Below are 19284 nucleotides of genomic sequence, written 5' to 3'. Positions count from 1 at the left end.
GGAAATCGTTTTTATGGAATTTTCTCGCACCAAATCTCATCCTAGCCGGAGAGAGAAATTATTGCGTTGCGACTGCTTTGGTGCGAGTCTGATTGTGCAGTGGGGGATAAGGTGCAGTAAGGGTGCACTGATTGTTGCACACCTTTGTACTGCCACCTGGCGATACAGGTTAAATGCAAAGTAGTGGGACAGTAGTGGCGAGAAGGCGCCACAGCTTCTTAAATGCCAATTATTTCTAGAGAAATATCGTTAAAAAGAAAAATTATTATTTTAATCCTTTATTTTTATTAAAATAATAAATTAAACAATTAACCAATAAAGTTTGTACACTTTTCACACAAATTACCTCCTAATTATCAAAAACAACCAACCGTTTAGAGTGGTTTTTGCAGTAACTTTGCTAGCTGTGTTTGCCAATTCTTGGCATTATTTTCCCTTAATTTACGTGTATTTTATTTATCAACTTGTATGCCATTTCTTGCTGTAATTTTTATATTTTTTGTGTCTTATGTTATGACTTTGGCAAGAATAAACAATAATAACAATTTTAAACAAGCATACTATTTTGAGTAAGAAAAATTATGAACAGTCTCACTCTCTTTTAAAATTAGAAATATCGAAGAGAATAAATTAAATTTAATAATCAGAATAGCTTTATTCTGTGTGGAAAATTAAATTTGGATGGTCAGCTATTAGTGAAAATTACATGAGGAAAAATCAAATGACACGTTCTCGTAGTGAACCGTAGCTGTTTCAGCCCCGCAGGCCTCGGCAGCAGCAATTTACCTCCAAATCAAAATTCTTAACCGCTGTACTAGCTTCAGAGAATTCTGAATCAGCGATCGTCGAAAACGTCCAGCTTTTTTACTCAGAAATTCTTTTAATAGTACTGTGAACCTGTTTAAAATTGTCCTATTTAATACAATTTTTGCAACTAAGTGTCTCATTTATAGGTTTTTTTAATTAAATCTGTGTATTTTCTGACTTAAAAATTATATTCTCAGTTGGTGTTTGCCTGCGTACATAAAAATCTCTGACCAATCCATCATATAGAAAGTGGTGCGTCTGTTTCATTTGTTCTGACGATTCGACCAAAAAATCGCCATGAACAAGAATTAAAAAAATGAGTCCGCAACTCCTAATGTATCGGCCAATCATCAATCACTGGGAGCATGTGTGTATATATATGCTGCCCAATCGCAATCACCTCCACCCCTTGCTATACATCACTATTTACGTTTCCTTGACTGCGACTCGGCATCCATATTTTAATGCCCCCGCTGTCTGGAGTGAAATATTGAGTGGCAGTCACAAAAGCACTCTTTTGCCCGAGAACGCGTGCACAAAGGCCAATTTGCGCTGCAAAGATATCTCTCTCGTCTTTGGCTCCATTGAAGCGGCTCGCTGTCAAAAAAGAGGAGTATTCCATTGAGGACGGCCGATCCAAAGAGAGCAGGGATGCGCCGCGTCTTGTGTCAAATTACGCTTTCGGCCGATTGTGCGTGTCAACTTTTGATATATGTTGCATGCAAAAAGCGCCGCGAACCATCAATCATCTCTCTCGCAGCATAGCCCCAGCTCTTATCAGATGGCATGAAAACTACCGAATGCAAATTTGGTTTCCCGCCGCACTCTTCATAAAAGTGCACCGAATGAGTTGCACACTCTAGGAAAAAGAGGCAAAGTTTTTACGCCCATGCTCACTCTATTTCTACCAAAGGACGCTCATTTTCCTTTTATAGACGCGCAAAAGTTTTCTATTAATGCAATTTGGGCGAAGTTTTCGCCTAAAAGTAGTAAAAACAGCAGAGACGAAGACTTTACGACACACTCCAGAAGCGACGAGTCAGCAACGGCGGCGGCGGCAGCAGGCTCCGTTTATTTGCAAATAGTGCAAAAAGCATCTATTAATTTCTGGCAATATTCCTGTTGGAGCGGAGAAAAAGCTAGTCGATTAGCAAAAAGCAAGCGGCAGATTGATTAGCTGTCGGGCAGGCTTTTTGCCAACTATGCAAACGAGCTGGCGCTGCGCGAAATTATTTGTGTAAACGGAGCTTGTAATTGAAAACAAAGATCTCGGGAAGCAAGGGCGGTGCTGCGGTCTTTGCACAGACGCCCTTTCCCACGAAAATCCGCAGATTATCCCAGCCCCTCAGCCTCAGCAGCGACGGAGCAAATTAGAAAACTTTTAATTGAAGCAAACGCGATTTCCTTCATTTTATCTCATTTAATCCGGCGCTGCTCAAAGAAACAACATAAAAATTGCTCCGATAGAAAGATTAGTCTGCTTTTCGTCGAATCTGATTGCCTCAAGACGATAAACTGAGTGCAAACAAAGACGGGCGTGCGCTTTTGTTTGCCGCCGTCCTTTGAAGCCTTTTTTTTGCTGATTGTTTTGACCTCGGGATGAAAGCACCGGACCGGCGGGTGAAAACGAGCGAGCGCACTCTCGACCGCGCGCGCCGAGAGCGCAAATCATGGGAAGCCGCTCAGGGGGCAGAAATCGCATTTTCACGCAGCACGCCTAGCTGCACTCCAACTTACTCTCCGACTGACTCTGGGGCCTTGTCTCCGAGCTCAAAGTGGATCAGGACGTGAAATGCAATTTGCGCATTCTGCTCAATTGAGCAAAGTGTCAAACTGCCTTCGCACCTTTTTGCCATTCTGCGTGCGAGAAACCAAAATGCGATCAGCAAACAAGGTTGCCACCAATTGCCGGAGACACAATATACATCTAACGATAAAATTTTTTGTTCTTGCGACTGTAACACATTAAATTGTGCTGAAATTTCCTTTGGATTGAAATTGTCGCGTCTGTCTAAGGCCTCAGAAGCACAGAAAAATGTTGACAAAGCATTGCAACCTCCAAATTTGTAGTCTGAGCGGCGAGTGAGCCAGGTGAGACAAATTATTATCATTCAAATTTTATCAGATTTTTTTATACATTTTTCACACAAATGAATATGTTCTTCAACCGTGATTTTATTTAATCCACTAATAGCTTGCCGCAAACAAATTTTTAAAGTTTTTTTCTCGTCTTTTTTATTAATGCGTAGATTTTGGTATAATTACCTCTGAAAATGGAGCAGAATTATTTGAGGGAAAAAAGTTACGCTGCTAGCTGCTGTTTTTAATGGTAACTTGCTTGCTGAATTTGTTCTTGGTCTCTCCGTTGGACAGCGTATTGTTGTAACTTTTATTTTAAACAAGACAACAAACTCCAAATAGACTTCTATTTGTAGGGTAAAAAAACGCATTTTTATTTACAGTCGTTAGATTAAAAAAATGTGTCTCTGTGCCTCCAGCATCAAAAAGAGAGTTTTTCTTTCCATTTGACCACACTTCCAGCATTTGCTTGGCTGCTCAAGAGCATCAAAGCGGCTTGGTTCGTTTGGACACGCCGGGAAATAATTCAGAAGGAAAAGTTGCACAACAAGTTTGAGATAACAACGCAAGTTGCAAGGGCGTCAGCAATTTTTCTGCGAAACTTTGCGTTACTCTCACAGACAATGCGGTTAAAGCGAGACCCGTAAAGCTCTCAGGCGGCGTTTTAGCAAACATATTTATGACACGACTGGAAATTGCCAATGCAAAATTCCGAAAGGCGAGCCGCTTATCGGATCAGCGATACTTTTTTCGTGTGGATGCAGCTGTTGCCTTCCCTCATGCATTTTTAACCGCGCTGCTGAGCGAGCGAGCAAGCGAGTGAGTGTTTCTCCAACTTTTTGCATCGCGCGGGATGCAAGCTCTTTTCCGACTCGGCTACTCCTTTCAAATTAATCTCAGCGCTGATCAAAAGCATGCGGCGTCGTCTTTTCTCCAGCAGCCCGCATGCTTAACAGGTCTCTCTGAATATTTTACGGCTGCAATCGACTGTGACCCTTTCTTTACGTTTCCCGGCTATCTCCAAACAAAGCAATTTGCGGCTTACGTACCTCTTTGCCGCGCTTCCTGTCCGAAATAGCCAATCTGTTTCCAAGTGCGGATGCGAGACTTTATGTTTGTAACCTTTGAGATGAGTTTCACCTCGTTCGCTCTGCACGCCGGGTCTCCGGGGACAATAAAGAAACAGCTGTTGCCGAAGGGACGGTACCTTTAAGGCGATGCATTTGTGATCCGCTTGGCACGAGAGTTGGAACTTGCAAAAGCCGACTTGTAATACACTCAAGGGTGCTTTTCGTGCAAATCCTGTAACGCCTACAAATTAGTTGGCTCAAATCTTTTGGAGAGTTCCTCTGAGTGGTCTTACATCGTAAAACATTATATTTAATTGAATTTTAGAATTGCATGAATATAGCATAGCTTTCATTTTAAATTAGGCAAATTTATACAAAAAAATTAGAGAAAAAACATATTTTTAATGCACGAGATGAGCTTTATCAGACCAAAATCAATAAATTTGCATTGTTGACTGTTGCAACGTCGCAAATGACCAGTTTTGTTATGTTTTTTTGTGGAATTTATTATTGTGTTAAGCAAAAAATGAAGGCTGCATGTTTATATTTTACTTATTAGGTCAAATAAGTTGTAAAACACTTGTCCAGCAATAGTTACGGAACAATTTCATACCATTTAAGATTAGTTTCAAGATTGAGTTTTTCTGCAAAAGATCAAATTCCAATTTTGCTGTAAATATCATTGTTGAAAAAACTAAACGCACAGGTTGTTGCAATCACTTGTAATTGAGGCAATAGCAAAATTGGCAAACTCGTAATTAGTGTAAAATGATTTATTTCGACGATGTGATAATTGACACGCCTACTTCATTTGTGTCGTCTGGATGAGCCGCTGTCGAGCAATCCGCTGATTTGCTCGCCTAGAAATCAATCATTTTACACTAATTACGTGTTTGCCAATTCTGCTATTGCCCCAATTACAATTTAAGTTATTGTAACAAGGTTTAGAAATAACAATAGCCTATATAGCTTGAAATCGAAATTAAAAATTTAAAAAATTTTCAGCAAAACTTTATGTTCTTCGACTGATTTTAATTTCTCTCTTCGCATTATATGCAATAAATGTTGCTTGGCTTTCAACAAGAGTAGCTAGCCTATGAACGAAGTAAAAATCATTATTTTCAATAGACATGGATTGTGCTTTTCAATGATAAAGTATATAAAATTTCGGAATATACACGACATTGACAGCAATAACCGGAATAAATTTTTGGTTAACTGCTTGTTTTGCCGATGGAAAAAATGTAATTTATCAAAGCGAGGAAGAGGAGAGGTGGATTAGCAACACTAAAACGTGCTGTGGTCGTCACAAAAAAACGCCGTGGATTTTTCCGGTTTCGGCGGTAATCGCTTTCACCGAGAGCGACGCAGAAAGTGCATCAAAAGCAGGCCATAAATCACGGCCTGCCAATTAGACGGGGGAAAAAGCGCACGCGACGTGATTAAGGGTTGCGGCCGGCGCACCAATCATTAGCAGCGACGGGCAATCCGATTGTCCGGCCGATGCATGCACGTGTTCTGCTTTTTTGCACAGCGCAGATAGTGGCCGCAGCGTGACGTGCAATTATAGTCGGATTAATTCCAATGACAAATGCACACTCCATTTATCTGATTGATTCGCTTTTATTTACGGCCGCAAGACGAGAGTGCTGTCTCGTCTTTTGAATATCATCGCCACCCGATACGCGAACTTTTACTTTTTGCAATACCAGAAATTGAGGTGCAGCCAAGATCGATTCCGCTCGGCTGCTCTGCTTTTGGTTTAATTAACACTCGCGTGAATGAACCCTCGAGGTTGACTAGTTCGGAATTCCTGTGAATAGTTTTCTGTCATGAATAGCTCATTGAAATTAACCGTTACAGACGTTTGAGCTGCGCACGCTTCAATGAATTTCAGACCTAAAATTGGACTACTCTAGAAATTCATCGAATCTTATGACATTGTTTCGAGATTAAACGGCTTAGTTATAAAAATCCTTAGAGTCGTAACAATTGAAACTCTCAGGAGTGTCTCGTGCAAACAGTTTCTCTCCATTCCTGCTGTAATTGCCGCTAGCAACAGCCTGCTTTGTAATCTCACTATTTATCATTCACAAGATAAATTCGTTACAACTCTCTGCTCTAAAGTAAACTTTCATGGAGTCGCTGCAGATAAAAATCCAGCTTATCCAATTTTTAAATTTATTCTTCAATGTGGCTGGGAATTTAAGGCGGATGGTCGTCTGATTTTCTTATAAGCAAATGAGATCGATTCATGCAATTTCTAGACTTTTGAGCCTTACGTGAAATCCCTAAAGGTGTCTTTGAAGCTGAAATTAACCATTTAAATGTGACGAAAATAGTTTAATGCATACCCTGATAATCATCTGTATACAGTGAGCGAAATTATCCAAATGTTGGCACTTTTCAAAAATAAAATCGAATTTTTTTAGATAGATTATCCATAAAAATAGCAATATATAGTGTTGAAATTAAACCAAAATCAGCCATTTTTAATTTCACGCATTCTGTAAAGGTGCAAACCAGCAAGTAGTGAGTCGGAAAGCTTTCACAATCCTCCCAAATCCGAACGCGGTCTCGTCAGTGCAATGCTAAAGAATCAAATGCAAACGTAAATCAGTCCGCACTCAACCCTAAATCATCGCTCGAATTCTCACATTGCAAGTGTATATGCAAAGTATTCGTTCATAACAAAATGCGAGCCAAAGGCTTGGTTTCCTGGAACTGAATATTTGGCTGTAGAGGAAAAATTCACGTTTTCCCTGTGCGCTTTATTAAAATTTATTCGCGAACAGATCAATTTGCATTCGCAGACCGACCGAAACTTTTTGCTCCGTATACCTATACCAGTAAACGCAGAATTGTCATTAGACTTTATGTAAATTCGCAGCTCCTAGTTTTTGTCGTTTCACGACCTCATAGAAAATTTCTCAATTTGCATAAACACGCGTCGGGTATGCGCGCAGAACGAAGAAAAACACGATGTCGCTCGTAAAAAGTCCAATTACTCTCTTTTCCTGCGACTGGCAATCAGGAGTGGTTGCGCATATAAAAACGCTAATCTGTACAGCGATCCACTCGACTCGCTGCGTATAAAATGCGTTCATCAAATTCTCTCGCGCTCCCGAGCACGGTGCAGGATGAATTTTCCTGCCCAAGGTTGCAACAATTAAAAGGGCCTACCTCGGCGGACGGGGGCGCGTCGGCGGCGGCGGCGGCGGGTCGCAGGGTGAGAGGCGCACGCGCCGCCACCCGGGGCCGCCTTCGGTCGCCAGCAGTCCAGGCCGAGCAGCCAAACAAGCAGCACTTGGGGTGAGTACCGAAGCCCTGCAGTTCTTTCAGCTGTCTGCCGCAAATCGCTCGCGAAAATCAGCCAGCCCAAAACAAAAAAATTAGGGCGTTTTTCTTCAGTACACATCGAGTTTTATTTTTTGTTTTAGAAAAAAAATCTTGCAGCTCTATTCATCATGTTTTTAAATAAAAGAATCCTTTTTTTGTTACGCTGCTGCAAAATGAAAAAATATTTTATAGGTGTGTGTTTAAATATTTTTTCTAACTTAGGTGCTTTTAAAAATTTCAATATAAGGATTCAGAACAATTAATTCTCATGCCATTTCATTTAAAGCACGCACAAATATTACTCAGGACAAGGAAATGAAATTCTAGCAGGGTTGAATTACGTTGGAAAGGTTGGAGTGGAAGTAGATTACCGCGAAGTTGTTATCACCAAGCAAGAAGTGCCACGCATTCATTTCCCGGTGGCACGTAACTCTCACAAATTAATGATTACGGCTGCCGAGGAGAAAATGCGAAAGAAAATTGCTGCCGTGATTAATCATCGCCGCCCGCCCAGCATCCGTCTCTGGCTCTTCCCTTTCCGCGCTCGCCACTTTCGATGTTCGGTGACCCAATTACGGGCTGAGCGAGAATTACTCTCGAAAAAGTGCCAACAATCGCGGCAGAGACAACAATGGGGCGCCAGGTCGGTGGCAGGTGGCCAACGCGGCCGATCTATTGATTTGTTTGTATGAAAATGCGCCACCCACTCTCACCACTTTCGCCCAATATGAGCGGAGAGAAAGCAAGAGCGCCCAACAAGAAGCGAGATAAATCAATTTGCCGGCTAATCGAGTTTGTTAGTTTGAGTTCGTGTGTATGTCGCAAACACACTAATTTGGTCGCAGCCTCCCGCCGCCCGTGCCAGACGATTGCATGCCCGATAAAATGGCCCTTGGTCGCGGCCTCGACACGTTCTTAATGTCGGCTTGCGTGCATATCAAAATAATTTAATTGTTTAATTTTGCTGCCTGTTCCTTTTGCTTCCGATTAACTCAACAGATTTTTGTACATGATTTAATGTAGTTTAATTTGCATTTCGCTAGAACATAATAAGTGAGGTGTATTTTAATAGAAAACTTTCTTTTTTGAAGTTGATCAGAGTGTATATATATCATATTATTCTGCTAACCTTAATCTAGCACATTTTGCAATGGAAATTTCTTCATTTTAAGTTTGGATTTCACCTAGTTTTCTATTGCCTTCAGCTCTGATTCCAGTTCAACTATGATTTTAGTATGATACTCTTCACAAGAAAAATGCATTTTCATTTCATGAAAAATGACTTTTATTTTAAATGAAAATGTAATTACTAATAATTAATAAAACGAGGCTTAGGATGATTGAAACTTCAATAAAACCAGTGCTTTAATTGATTCTCTTAATTGATCATCTAGCACAATTATGAAATTTTGTACGAGAAAATATAAAATTTCTACTTCCATCTTGAGATTTTCTTCCAACTTGTATTAACATCATTTTCATAATTAATATTGTTGATCCAAATATATTTGTTTCATTAGAGCTTAAATGTTAAAGCCATTAATTTAAATTTAAAATATTTTGTTAACTCAAAATTTTAGTATCTTTAAAGGCACATTGCAATTCGTCCTGGTAGCGGCAAAATTGCGCTTTCAACAACCAAACGCGAATTTCCTTGTTGCAAGAAAAGGGCAACAATCAATTTGACAATGAAAATTTGGGTGCTTGTTGAGCGCTGCGCAATTTTACCGGGACCAGGACGAATTTAAGAAAACAATCTCTTATATTTTTGCTAACGGCTCTTTTCTAGTCAACCGCCATAATAAAATATGCATTTTAACAGGCTGGATCTTTGTCGGTATTTCATAATTTTCTGTAATTGAAAAAAATTCCGTTCATCCAAGCTTAATTTTAGGACGGGTAAACGATAGAACCGATATTATTTGATATTTATTTATTTTATACTTTACTAACATGTACATTTTTCAAAGAATATATTATTTGCAGTTATACTATGATGCAGAATGTGCTAAGCATTCGATTTTAAATATTAGAAATAAATTCTAATCCAATAAACTACCTTTCACTGTTAAGGAATCATAAGAAAATACTGTTTCTCTGCAATTCTTAGATTATTTTATAGAAAAATTGAACAGAACAAAACCGATAAACAAACATCTCTATAGAAACACAATGATGAATGATGAGGTATACTTTTTCTGCGACAAAAATATTGTGATCTACAACAAAAAATCTAATCTTGGAAACGTCAATATGACTGACTCGCTTCTCTGTCTGGGCGCCGATAAATGGAAGATTCGCTTCTCTCTGTCAAATATTGTTATTTTGTGTGTGTAGTTCTATCTGCTCCTTTCCTGTCGATCGAAGTTAGTTGTAATTGCCATTTTCTCCACTCGCTTTGCCGGTGTTTACTTTTCTTCTTCTTCTTCGCTGCAAACATGGTGTGTACAATGTGCACAAGAGATTGCTATTAAGGCCGCGATAATGAAGGCAATCACTGCCCGGCGGCGGCGCAATTTCGGCAGTATTGATTGAGTTAAAAAAAGGAGGAAAAGCGTGCTTTATTTAATAAAACGAGCGGAAAAACGTCTGGGCTGGGGCGAAATTTATCAGCGTTTAATTATACGCTTCTTGACTCGAAAACTTGCTTTGCAAATGGAAATATACGCGCGGGAAAGGCAATTACGGCTGCATTTTCGGCCATACAAAGCGCTCGTTAAACACGCAGCGCAACGCTAATTAAACGGACAAGTATTTAAAAAATTTAATTAGCCTCGCAGTGCTCACGCATGGTCGTTTTTTATTTGGAATATTTCAGGCGGAAAAGTTCCGCATGACTGCTGTGAAGTTCTTTCTCGATTTGATTGCTTTTGCCTCTCTACGGATCGAGTTTCCTTGTAGCAAAAAATGAAATATATACGCATTCGAACCAACCGGTTACAATGTTGATTCAATCGGCTCAGCAGCAGGATTACTACTCTTTTATTAACTGATGGTCTTGGGCGAGGTGATCATAAATTCGCCCCACATTCTCTAATATGGCACAAGAATTTACTGGCCGCACCTAGTTGCATATTGAATTTGAGGTTTGATTAAATTTGCATTCAATTTATTGGCTATAAAACTGAGAGGAGACTCTGCCAGCACCTGATAGATAAAATCCCATTTGTGTAAGCTTTTTTTGCTACGTATCTATATAAAGCACAATATTGTCGAAGGTGAAACTGTTTTGATAAGTTCTTATCATAATCGAATTTGTGTTGCCCATCCTCATTTGAAATTAGTTCAAGTGGCCAAAATACTGTAGATACAAATTGTCAACATACTTATTATACACATTACAATAATTTAAAACCTTCAAATTTATATTAATATAGATTTGTTAGGTATTTTGGTAAGACGAATCGATCAATGGAGTTATGCTGGTCCCTGTATCTTTTTAAAATATTGCCAAACCTTTTTTGTATTGGTTAAAAATGGTCTTATTGCTCCAAATTTTAACCAAGCCAATTGCTTGCATTGTTTCGTGCATGCTTTGCTTGCACTTGCAGTGTGAGAATCCGAACGATGTTTGGGGTTGAGTGTGGGCTGTTTTGGGCCTACATTTGATTATCTAGCATTATAATGGTGAGTCCATCCGGATTAGGGAGGATTGCGAAAGCTTTCCGACTCGCTTCTTGCTGGTTTGCACTTTTTCAGCTTGCGTGAATTAATTTCACGGGACGAATGTCTAGCGTTTCAATAAAACGCCCAAGTTATTAATGCATATACGTGATGTGTTATTGGGAGACGGAGTTTTCGCGAGTTGTTTGCCATCAGGAGGTCGCACCCATCTCAAAAGAGTTAAACCGATAGAAAATATGGAAGTTATTTTTTAGAAATTTAATAAACTGAAACTTTATAAATCATTGCAATTGATCTAGATTAAATTAATCTGTTTTACAAGTGAGAAAATTTGAAGCAAACCATTCAATGATTACCGAAATTAAAAAATGGCACATCGATCGATTGATAAAAAGATACATTCAAACTAGAATGCAATAGGTATTAGAGATGAAAAAACTGAGCCAACTTCAAACAGATAATTTTGCCAAATTCAATAATTATTGTTATAAAGAACACAACAAATTTTTTTTAATTTGGACCTATTTTTTTAAATGCCACTAGTGGATGTGTGAATTGAATTTAATGGTCGCCACTGGGATCCTCGAGGCGAGTTGTTTTTGCTTCTCTCTGGTCCTTTAGGGTTATACGAAGCACCAGCTGATACCGCTGGCGTGTTTACATTTTGTTTGGGAGGAATGAAATAACACACGGTTAAATTGAATCCAAACGGAGAAGAAGGGCTTCTGACATTGAGTGGGCTTGTTGCATCAAAAATGCGAATAGGCCGTGATTCACAAATAGGTCTGAAAAAAACGGCTTTGTGAGGGTGAGGCGGGGCGAGGCAAAGGCGCGTGTTCTAATTGCGGAACAATGGGGATGATGAGAGGCCTTAAAACAGCGGAGGCGATCACGTGCGTGGCCATGCCGGCCGGCTTTTCGCACCTGCCCGGAATGCGGTGGCGGCAGCAGCTGTGAAAATTCGGCCAGTTTTCGCCCTCTGCCCCGCGCGCGTATGTGTACGAGTGCGAATGCTGAGGACACACAACAATAGGGTTAGTGTGCCAGAGGCTGCGTTGCTAGGCGACCGGGGCGCATCGACCCAGCCCAGCCTCGTCCGTCGGCCCGCCCGCCCGGCACGGCAGCCGAGGCGCGCCACTTCAAAGCACCATCTTCGCTTTTTAATGCACGCTCTTGTTTTTTCGCCCGCTGATCTGCCCCCATCCCGAAGGTTCGGCGCTTTAGGGCGCGGCGGCGGCGGCGGCCCTCGAGCACCCTCCATTGATAATTGCAGTCCTAGCACACTGACACACATCCGCCCCCACACAAACGCACGCACGCTGCCCCGCACTCGCACACACACTCACTCACTGACTGACTGACTCAGAGACGGATTAGGGGTGAGCGTGACGTAGAAATCGCAACCCCTTTTCGCGCTGTCGCACCCGTTGACGGTTCAATTAGCCGCGCAACGAGCCTCGAGTCGTCGATTTCGACTGGCAAGTTGACTGAACTTTTTTAAAAAGAGCCTTTACACGTTTTTATCAATGAAGTCGGCGTCGTTTGTTTCGTTAAATTTTCTCAAAATAATAAAATAATTAAGATTGCAATCTAGTCACTCATTTTCTCTCAGCTAAATTAAAGAAACAGAAGAAGAAAATAATAAAAATCGTTTTAGAATATGCCAAACAAAGTATAGCAGAATCATCCACTGCAAGTCAGGGGTGAGAAAATCTCACCCCACAGCATGTATGGTGCGAAAAACTCACCTTTGAAACCCCAGACATAGTGACATGCGGCGGGGTGAGATTTTCTCACCCTTGACTTGCAGTGACGGAATTCAGATTCCGCACGCATTTCCAAATTAAAATTGAATTGAACGAGGTTGGCAGAGGATGAGAAATCGTATTCTGGCGGTCTTTACAACCCTCTCTCGCTATCGTTAGTCGAGAGGGGTGCTCTCATTATCAAAAGGAGAATTTACATTTGGCTACTGCAAATTAGTTGCGTCACGATTGCCTCTAACTCTTAAAAATGTATTCTGTTTCTGAAGGGTTGGAAAAAGGGTTGACGGAGTTGGCCCCTTAAACTAATTTAGTTTCTTCAAATCAAAACTTAATTAATATGAAAAAAATTATAAATTTATAACCCTAATATTTCCAGTTTGAGACGGAACTTGGTATTAAGGGTTAAATAGGGCCGGGGTATATGGTAACCAAAAATATAAAAATTTACAGACTTCTTTTCCTGTTTTTGAGACTTTAGAATTCTAAAATTGCTTTCAACAAAATTTCATCTCAAACTCAATTACATCCGTCAAATCAGACCAGCAGCGAGCTCCCTCGCAGCCACCATCTTGCTTGTCAGTCCGGCAACTCTCCACATTTAATTGCATATAAGGGAGAGAAAAATGCAAATTTCAGGGAGCAATTTCTACGATTATCATTCTTAATGGACTGTCTCTTCCGTGAAAAACATCCCTCCGACGCAATTTCACGCCTGCTCGATGTAGCAGAGCTCGTTTGGAATGGAAATTTGCATTCCATTTGAAAGAGTTCCACGCGTGTCTCTTTGTCAAATTACTCTTGAAGGGCAAGAATATCATGGGGTGGGGCTCCCCGAGCCATTTGAAATTTGTCAACACTGCGCTGCTTGCTTTTCTTTTTTCCGGTGAAAACTAAAAGTCGGGAGTGCCAATCGGGAGTGGTCTCCAAAGGTTTGCCGACGCTTCAAGCACTCAATGCTGCGAAGAGACAAAGTCGTTCGGTGTCCCCAGGCGAATCTGGCGCGCGCCAAATCTCGGGCGAAATTTGCACAAAGCCGCTCGCTATGAGGATGGGCGGGCGGAGCGGAAAGTGTGCGCGCGGGGCACGTCTCATTCACTCACTTCATTTGGCCGCGACGACCCTCGATGTCGCCCGAAAGCAGCTTATTTCAAAGCGACTCTCTTTTGAAGAAGCTGCAGTGATTGCTCCGAATAATGAATTATTAATGTGGCAGCAGCTGGAAAAAAGATGACGGTTCAAAGTCAAAGAAAAACATCTCGCAACGAATGCTGATGCAGGCTGTGTGTGTGGAAGTGTGGAGAAATGATGAAAAGGAAATAAAAAGGCAAACCGGTCGATCAGGTGACACAGTTCTCAAGCGATTGCGGATTTGCCTTTTCATGATTGGATCAAAATAAGTGGCGGAGCTTTTTTACTCAATTTATAAAAGAGGGTTTCAGTTTCAAATCCTTTGCGAAAGTCTGTTTTTATCACGGTTCACGATTTATTCAAATAGTTTGAACCCAAACAGATCTATGAACTGTGATAAACGAATCAAACTACTTTACCTGGAACTTTGTTTGAAATTAAACGTATAATATATCTCGTTGTTTATTTTGTCTGTTGCAAACTCTCAGTGTTTGATAAAATATTCACACAAAATCATCTCCATCTGGAACAAATGCGGTTATCGTACTTTTTATTTCGTTGCTTCAACGCTCCACTCAGAAAGAGAATTCCACAGCACTGAGTTGCCAGGCACAATCTACAATCTAACATGATTAGTTCTCTTTTCGAGGCAAAACTTTTGCTGCCTTTCATCAGTCGGAAGTCTGGCACCGCAACTCTTTAATGAATTTTTCTCATCAGCAAGCGCAAACAGGCTCCTGTGGAGGAAAAAAGTGCGACCAACACGCGGCCTCTCGCGAAGTTTAATCGCCGGTTTGGCAAAGCGGCTGCCGCAAGATCAAAGGCTGGCGCGCCGACAGCAGCGAATTTGCCAAGTCTGTTTGAGCGCCGTTAGCGAAAGTGCAGTGCCGGAAATTTGGATATATAGTGACACGCGAGCTCCAATTTCACAAAGGCAAAGTGAATCCGCCGCGCGCGTTTCCCCCCCGAATGGGTTATTCAGCAGGTTGATGGAATTTCTCAATATGTGTGTGTGTGTCGCTTCACCAGAGAAAGCAGGATTTATCTCGTAAAAGGTTTGTCGTAAAATCAGCCGGGTTTTAAAAGCTTTTTGCAACGTTTGAAGAACAGTTTTTAAAAACAATTCACTGCCTCTTTTGAAACTTAAAACGATCAAGCCGGATGCTACTAGAAAAACAAATACGAAAATTACAAATTTTAATGATGAGAGTTGTGCATTTACGTCACAAATTATTTTAAAAGTGATCTTAAACTGACAAAACTCTTACGAAGAGGTAAATTAGCCAGTCAAATTTTGTAGTATGTAAAAATAATTATGTTTCAAACGATCAACTTTTTAAGAACCCGTCTAAAACCATCTAATTTTGCATCGGAAAACAGACGGCTGTTTTGCCCAAATAAACTCAAAGCCCCTAACCCTGCCTGACTCGTGGAAGAACGTCATAAAAGCACAGTCAGTTTAACACATTTCGCACCCAGAAATGTAAAAAATAACATTTCCTCCTCTTCTTCAGTAACACGTCAGCGTTCGTATTCAAAATGGCAAATTGCGGCAGTAGAACCCCCTTCCACAGCATTTTTCCACAAGAAATCTGCGAAAGAAACATCACGCTTCTTTTTTCTCTTCATTTATGGTTAGCACGCGTCTCGTTGCCGTTTCGGGGAGAAGACAATTACACGAGAGAAAGTGAACGACGCGCTCTCAAAACCAAGAACGAATTCAAAGAAAGCGAATTTTCTGACGAAAAAACGAGAACGACTTCTTGAACGGGCAATTATGCACTTGAGATTAGCAGCACGCTCACAATGCCGGCAGCGCGGACGAGTTGGCTTTAGATAGCGAGATAAATGGTCTGCTAGCCGAGAAGGGAGGCAAAAATTGCGACAAAAGCGCGGATAATTTTTCCTCTCTCATTCATGGCGCGAATAAGGAGGTGCCTGTTAATTAACACGCTGTCGCCACATCTTTTGTTGAAACAAGATGAAAAGCCTCGTCAACTCCTTGGCATTTCACTCTTTGTAATTGAGTAGTTACAAATAATCAAATTTTTGTTACTTTTCTGTAAATACAAAATAATACAACTGAATTAATCTGGATGACCAATTTTATTCTGCAGGATCAATTTTAATTTTTGTAGGCATTATAGACGTTTGCTCTCGAGAACGTGTTGACGGCTTTGTCGCATTCCCGGGCTGGAAAAATATGTTATAATAGCTATCCTAGTCACATAAAAGATCAAAGTACTCTTTTTTGGTAGGCAGCCCTGACGAGAGAAAATCCACGTTAAAAACAGATGTTTACATTTGTTCAAAAAAATTCTACCGAGAACAATTGCTGGAACATGCAGAGCGTCAGAATTGTCGGCCTGATGTTGCGGTTCTTTTTCTGAATTGAAATCGCCTCGGGCGAAGCACCTTTATGACAATGCTATCTGTGAAACACGCTGAAAAAGAAACAATGCGCAAACTCACAAGCAGATTTTTCCTCGCAAATTGCCAGGGCGTCATTGAAGCGTGGAACCCAGTAGGTGCTGTTATCGTTGAGCTCGTAAAAGGTCTTCTCATATGCCTCTAAATCGATTGACGGAGGCGAAACCATCTGAAAAAATACCGTCAACATTCTCCTGTCACAATATTTACCGCAAGGGATCACTAACATAACCCATTTTCGTGAAGAGACATTCATTGTAGCACTTAAAGAAATTTCAAAAATAAAAATCATCGCAGAAAAATAGGAATTTAATTTTACTCACCAAAGTCCGCTTACTAAACCGATCTAAGAAAATTGAAAGAAGTCATATACTTAAAGAACATCGTGCATATATTATTAAAAATTAAATTAACTCTTTCCCCATTTTCTCAGACGAGTCTTATATTTTTGGATAATATTTTGTTCTTACTGCCTTCCTCTGTAGAGATGGATGACCATGATTGACCAGCTTTGTTTTTCGGCGCCTTCTTGGCAGCACTTTTGCCACCTAGGAGAGCTTGTCTGATTTGCCCAAGCCAGTTGAGATTTCTCGGAGCAGATCTGGCTCGTCCCCGTTGCCTCTTGAGGCGCTTCTTGTCGTAATTGCAAGCATTATCATCTAAAAAATGCAAATATTGAATCACTTTCGTTGGCAAATGTTAACATTACTATTGGGCAGAGGACAAGCTTTGAGAGCTTGCTCGTCAAAGAAGAACGGCATGTCTCTGGTGCAACAAGCCATCACGTTCTACGATTGGATTTCTTTACTAGTTTTCTTTGGTGTTCGAAATTGACAGAAATACTCACGCTCACTTGTTCCGTCAGTTGGAAATGTTTTTTGAAAGAGCTTTGCCTTTTTGAGCGTGGCAAAACACGGTGATCTCCTGTCAATGTAATAAATTTAAGTGTTACAAATTAAAATTAAATTTTACACAACCTTCCTTCCTAAGGGGATAATTATTTTCTAATAATTTACAGTATTTTACCTTCCTCTTTGTAATTCAGAGGATTAGGATCTTCGATTTCCTTGCCTCTTCGATCCCAGAGCATAATTGCCACCTTCCAGTGGAGAAACAATTATATTTCTAGAAGGAAATCATAGGGTAAAATCCTTTACGAAGATGGCTAATGCGGAGATTGCAACGAATCCAGGCTTGATAGTGACCTTCCGAGCCATGGTGCTGGTGAGGAGACACTGCAGCTGCGGTGTCGGTTTAAGTCCTGAATTCACTGTGGCTGAATTTTCCACAGGATGCAATTTGTTCTGAGGCCGTCATTTTGAGCGAGTCATCAATCACTACTGACACTGCAACAAGCAAAATATTGACGGGCTTTCCTAAACACCTGATGTGCAAAAACACGGAACAGAAAAATTGAGGCTAGCCATTTACCTTTTACGAACTCACACACATATGACGAAACGGAGTCTAGTAAATTAAACGCTTAATTGAGAGCGGAACAATGATTTTATGCAGACAAAGACTCGTTTACATTCCTCGCCTCAAACTTGGCGCTTCGCGAAGTGAAAGGTCGCATTCCTCTCCCTCTCTGTCATCCAATTTGCACTTTTCCCAGCCGTGGAAGGCAACTGCTTTTAAAACGCCACGAGCATTTTTCCGAGAAGTAAACAATATCGCGCGTAGACAGACAGACACACACACTTCGTGCCAAAGCTCAAGTTTCGCTTTTTGCGCGCGGCCTGAAACATCTCCGCGCCAACGTCGGCAAAAAGCGCACGCATGCAAATCCTCTCGGCACGACTCCGGCGTCTATTACACTCGCATTTTACAGATGCGCACACACCCCAGCAGCTTGCCAATGATGCAAATCCGCCCCGGGCCTGATAAAAAGCGAAAGCAGAGGAGCCCGATTCTCAGATCCAAAATTAATGTTCCACTTTGTTTAAGAAGATGTTTGTCACGGTCTAAAAAGGAAGGACAAAAATGTTTCTACGATAAAATCTATTTAACGATAACGTCCATTTTTTTATTATTGAAATAAAAATTAAAATAAATTCCTTCAATCGTTTTAAAAGGTAAAGGGTGCAAATTTTGGGTTAGTTTATACTTATTTTGCAAAAAGTGAGCAATGAGACATTTCCGAAACAACAATTGTAGCAAATAATGGTTGAAAAGAGTGGATTTAAAAAAAATCAAAAGTTCCTCAGGTTCACCAGGTGAGGTAAAATCGAGTCAAATGGTGCTTAGTTTTAGCATTTTATGGTCTCTACAGACAAAAAATACATGTTTTTCAAAATTAAAATTAAAATTTTACAAAAATGGAATCAAAAAGCAATTTAAAAGGCATCGCAAATGCCCTGGATATAAAAAGAACCCCAAATATTAAGAAAGTAACAACAGACGACCATTTATCAGTATGTTCTATCTTCGCTTGAGCTCGGCAAAAGGAATAAAAATATACAAATCACACTTTTTTGAAACTGTAGGATGTGATATTGTGCTTTCTTAATTTAAAATCTCGTGAAATCCGCAAAAATGAAAGAATAACGTATTTTCTCCTCAATATCTGATTTTATTGATGTGTCATAACCATTCTTCCGCCCGTGTACTTCTCTGACATATCTAAAATTCCAATTTATAGAGGCTTCATCAATTTTTCTATTATTTAAAAATGATATTTTTAATGGTTTCTCGACGGGCATGGCTGAATTTATCTCCTTCAAAGTTAGAATGATCAATTGCAAACTTTGGCATTTAGGCCGCCCGAGGGTCTGGTTCGAATCAGAATGAGACCAACTCTGCGAAGAGAAAGAGAGGAAGAGAAATTTCGCTCGCGCAGTTGGGCGCTTGCTTTTGCGCTAGATGGAGAGGCAAAGCGACGAGCATTTGATGATGAACCGTCTGACGGCAACTTCCATTTCATTTCGCGGACGGCAAAAAGTGGCGATCCGCCCGAGACCATCATCATCATGTGAGCCAATATAATGGAATCATTTAATCTCGCGCGCGCATGCAGTCGAAAAGGGCTTTGTTCAAAAGTC

The 19284-nt window shown here is 40.6% G+C and overlaps 2 protein-coding genes across 3 annotated transcripts in view; one reads left to right on the top strand and one right to left on the bottom strand.

Annotated features, from left to right (window-relative positions):
* Positions 1-7234: 7234 nt before the first annotated feature.
* The window catches only part of LOC135945781 (acetylcholine receptor subunit alpha-like), a 45895-nt gene continuing 33845 nt past the window's right edge, over positions 7235-19284 (top strand). For both annotated transcript variants that reach the window (XM_065493654.1, XM_065493653.1), the window contains exon 1: positions 7235-7268. The gene's annotated coding sequence lies outside the window, so the exon portion shown is untranslated. The remainder of the gene's footprint in view (positions 7269-19284) is intronic.
* LOC135945852 (uncharacterized) lies at positions 15901-17496 on the bottom strand. Its single transcript, XM_065493770.1, has 11 exons — positions 17401-17496; positions 17270-17342; positions 17091-17167; positions 16953-17031; positions 16714-16902; positions 16567-16589; positions 16471-16506; positions 16286-16412; positions 16137-16228; positions 16059-16077; positions 15901-16006 (listed from the first exon to the last, which is right to left on the bottom strand). The coding sequence occupies exons 1-11, from the start codon at positions 17458-17460 to the stop codon at positions 15939-15941; spliced, it is 843 nt and encodes a 280-aa protein (XP_065349842.1). The 5' UTR covers positions 17461-17496; the 3' UTR covers positions 15901-15938.

The sequence above is a fragment of the Cloeon dipterum genome, chromosome X (genome assembly GCF_949628265.1).
Source record: "Cloeon dipterum chromosome X, ieCloDipt1.1, whole genome shotgun sequence".
NCBI lineage: Eukaryota > Metazoa > Arthropoda > Insecta > Ephemeroptera > Baetidae > Cloeon > Cloeon dipterum.
The sequence above is the reverse complement of the archived record's forward strand: the minus strand, read 5'-3'. Positions and strand labels throughout refer to the sequence as shown.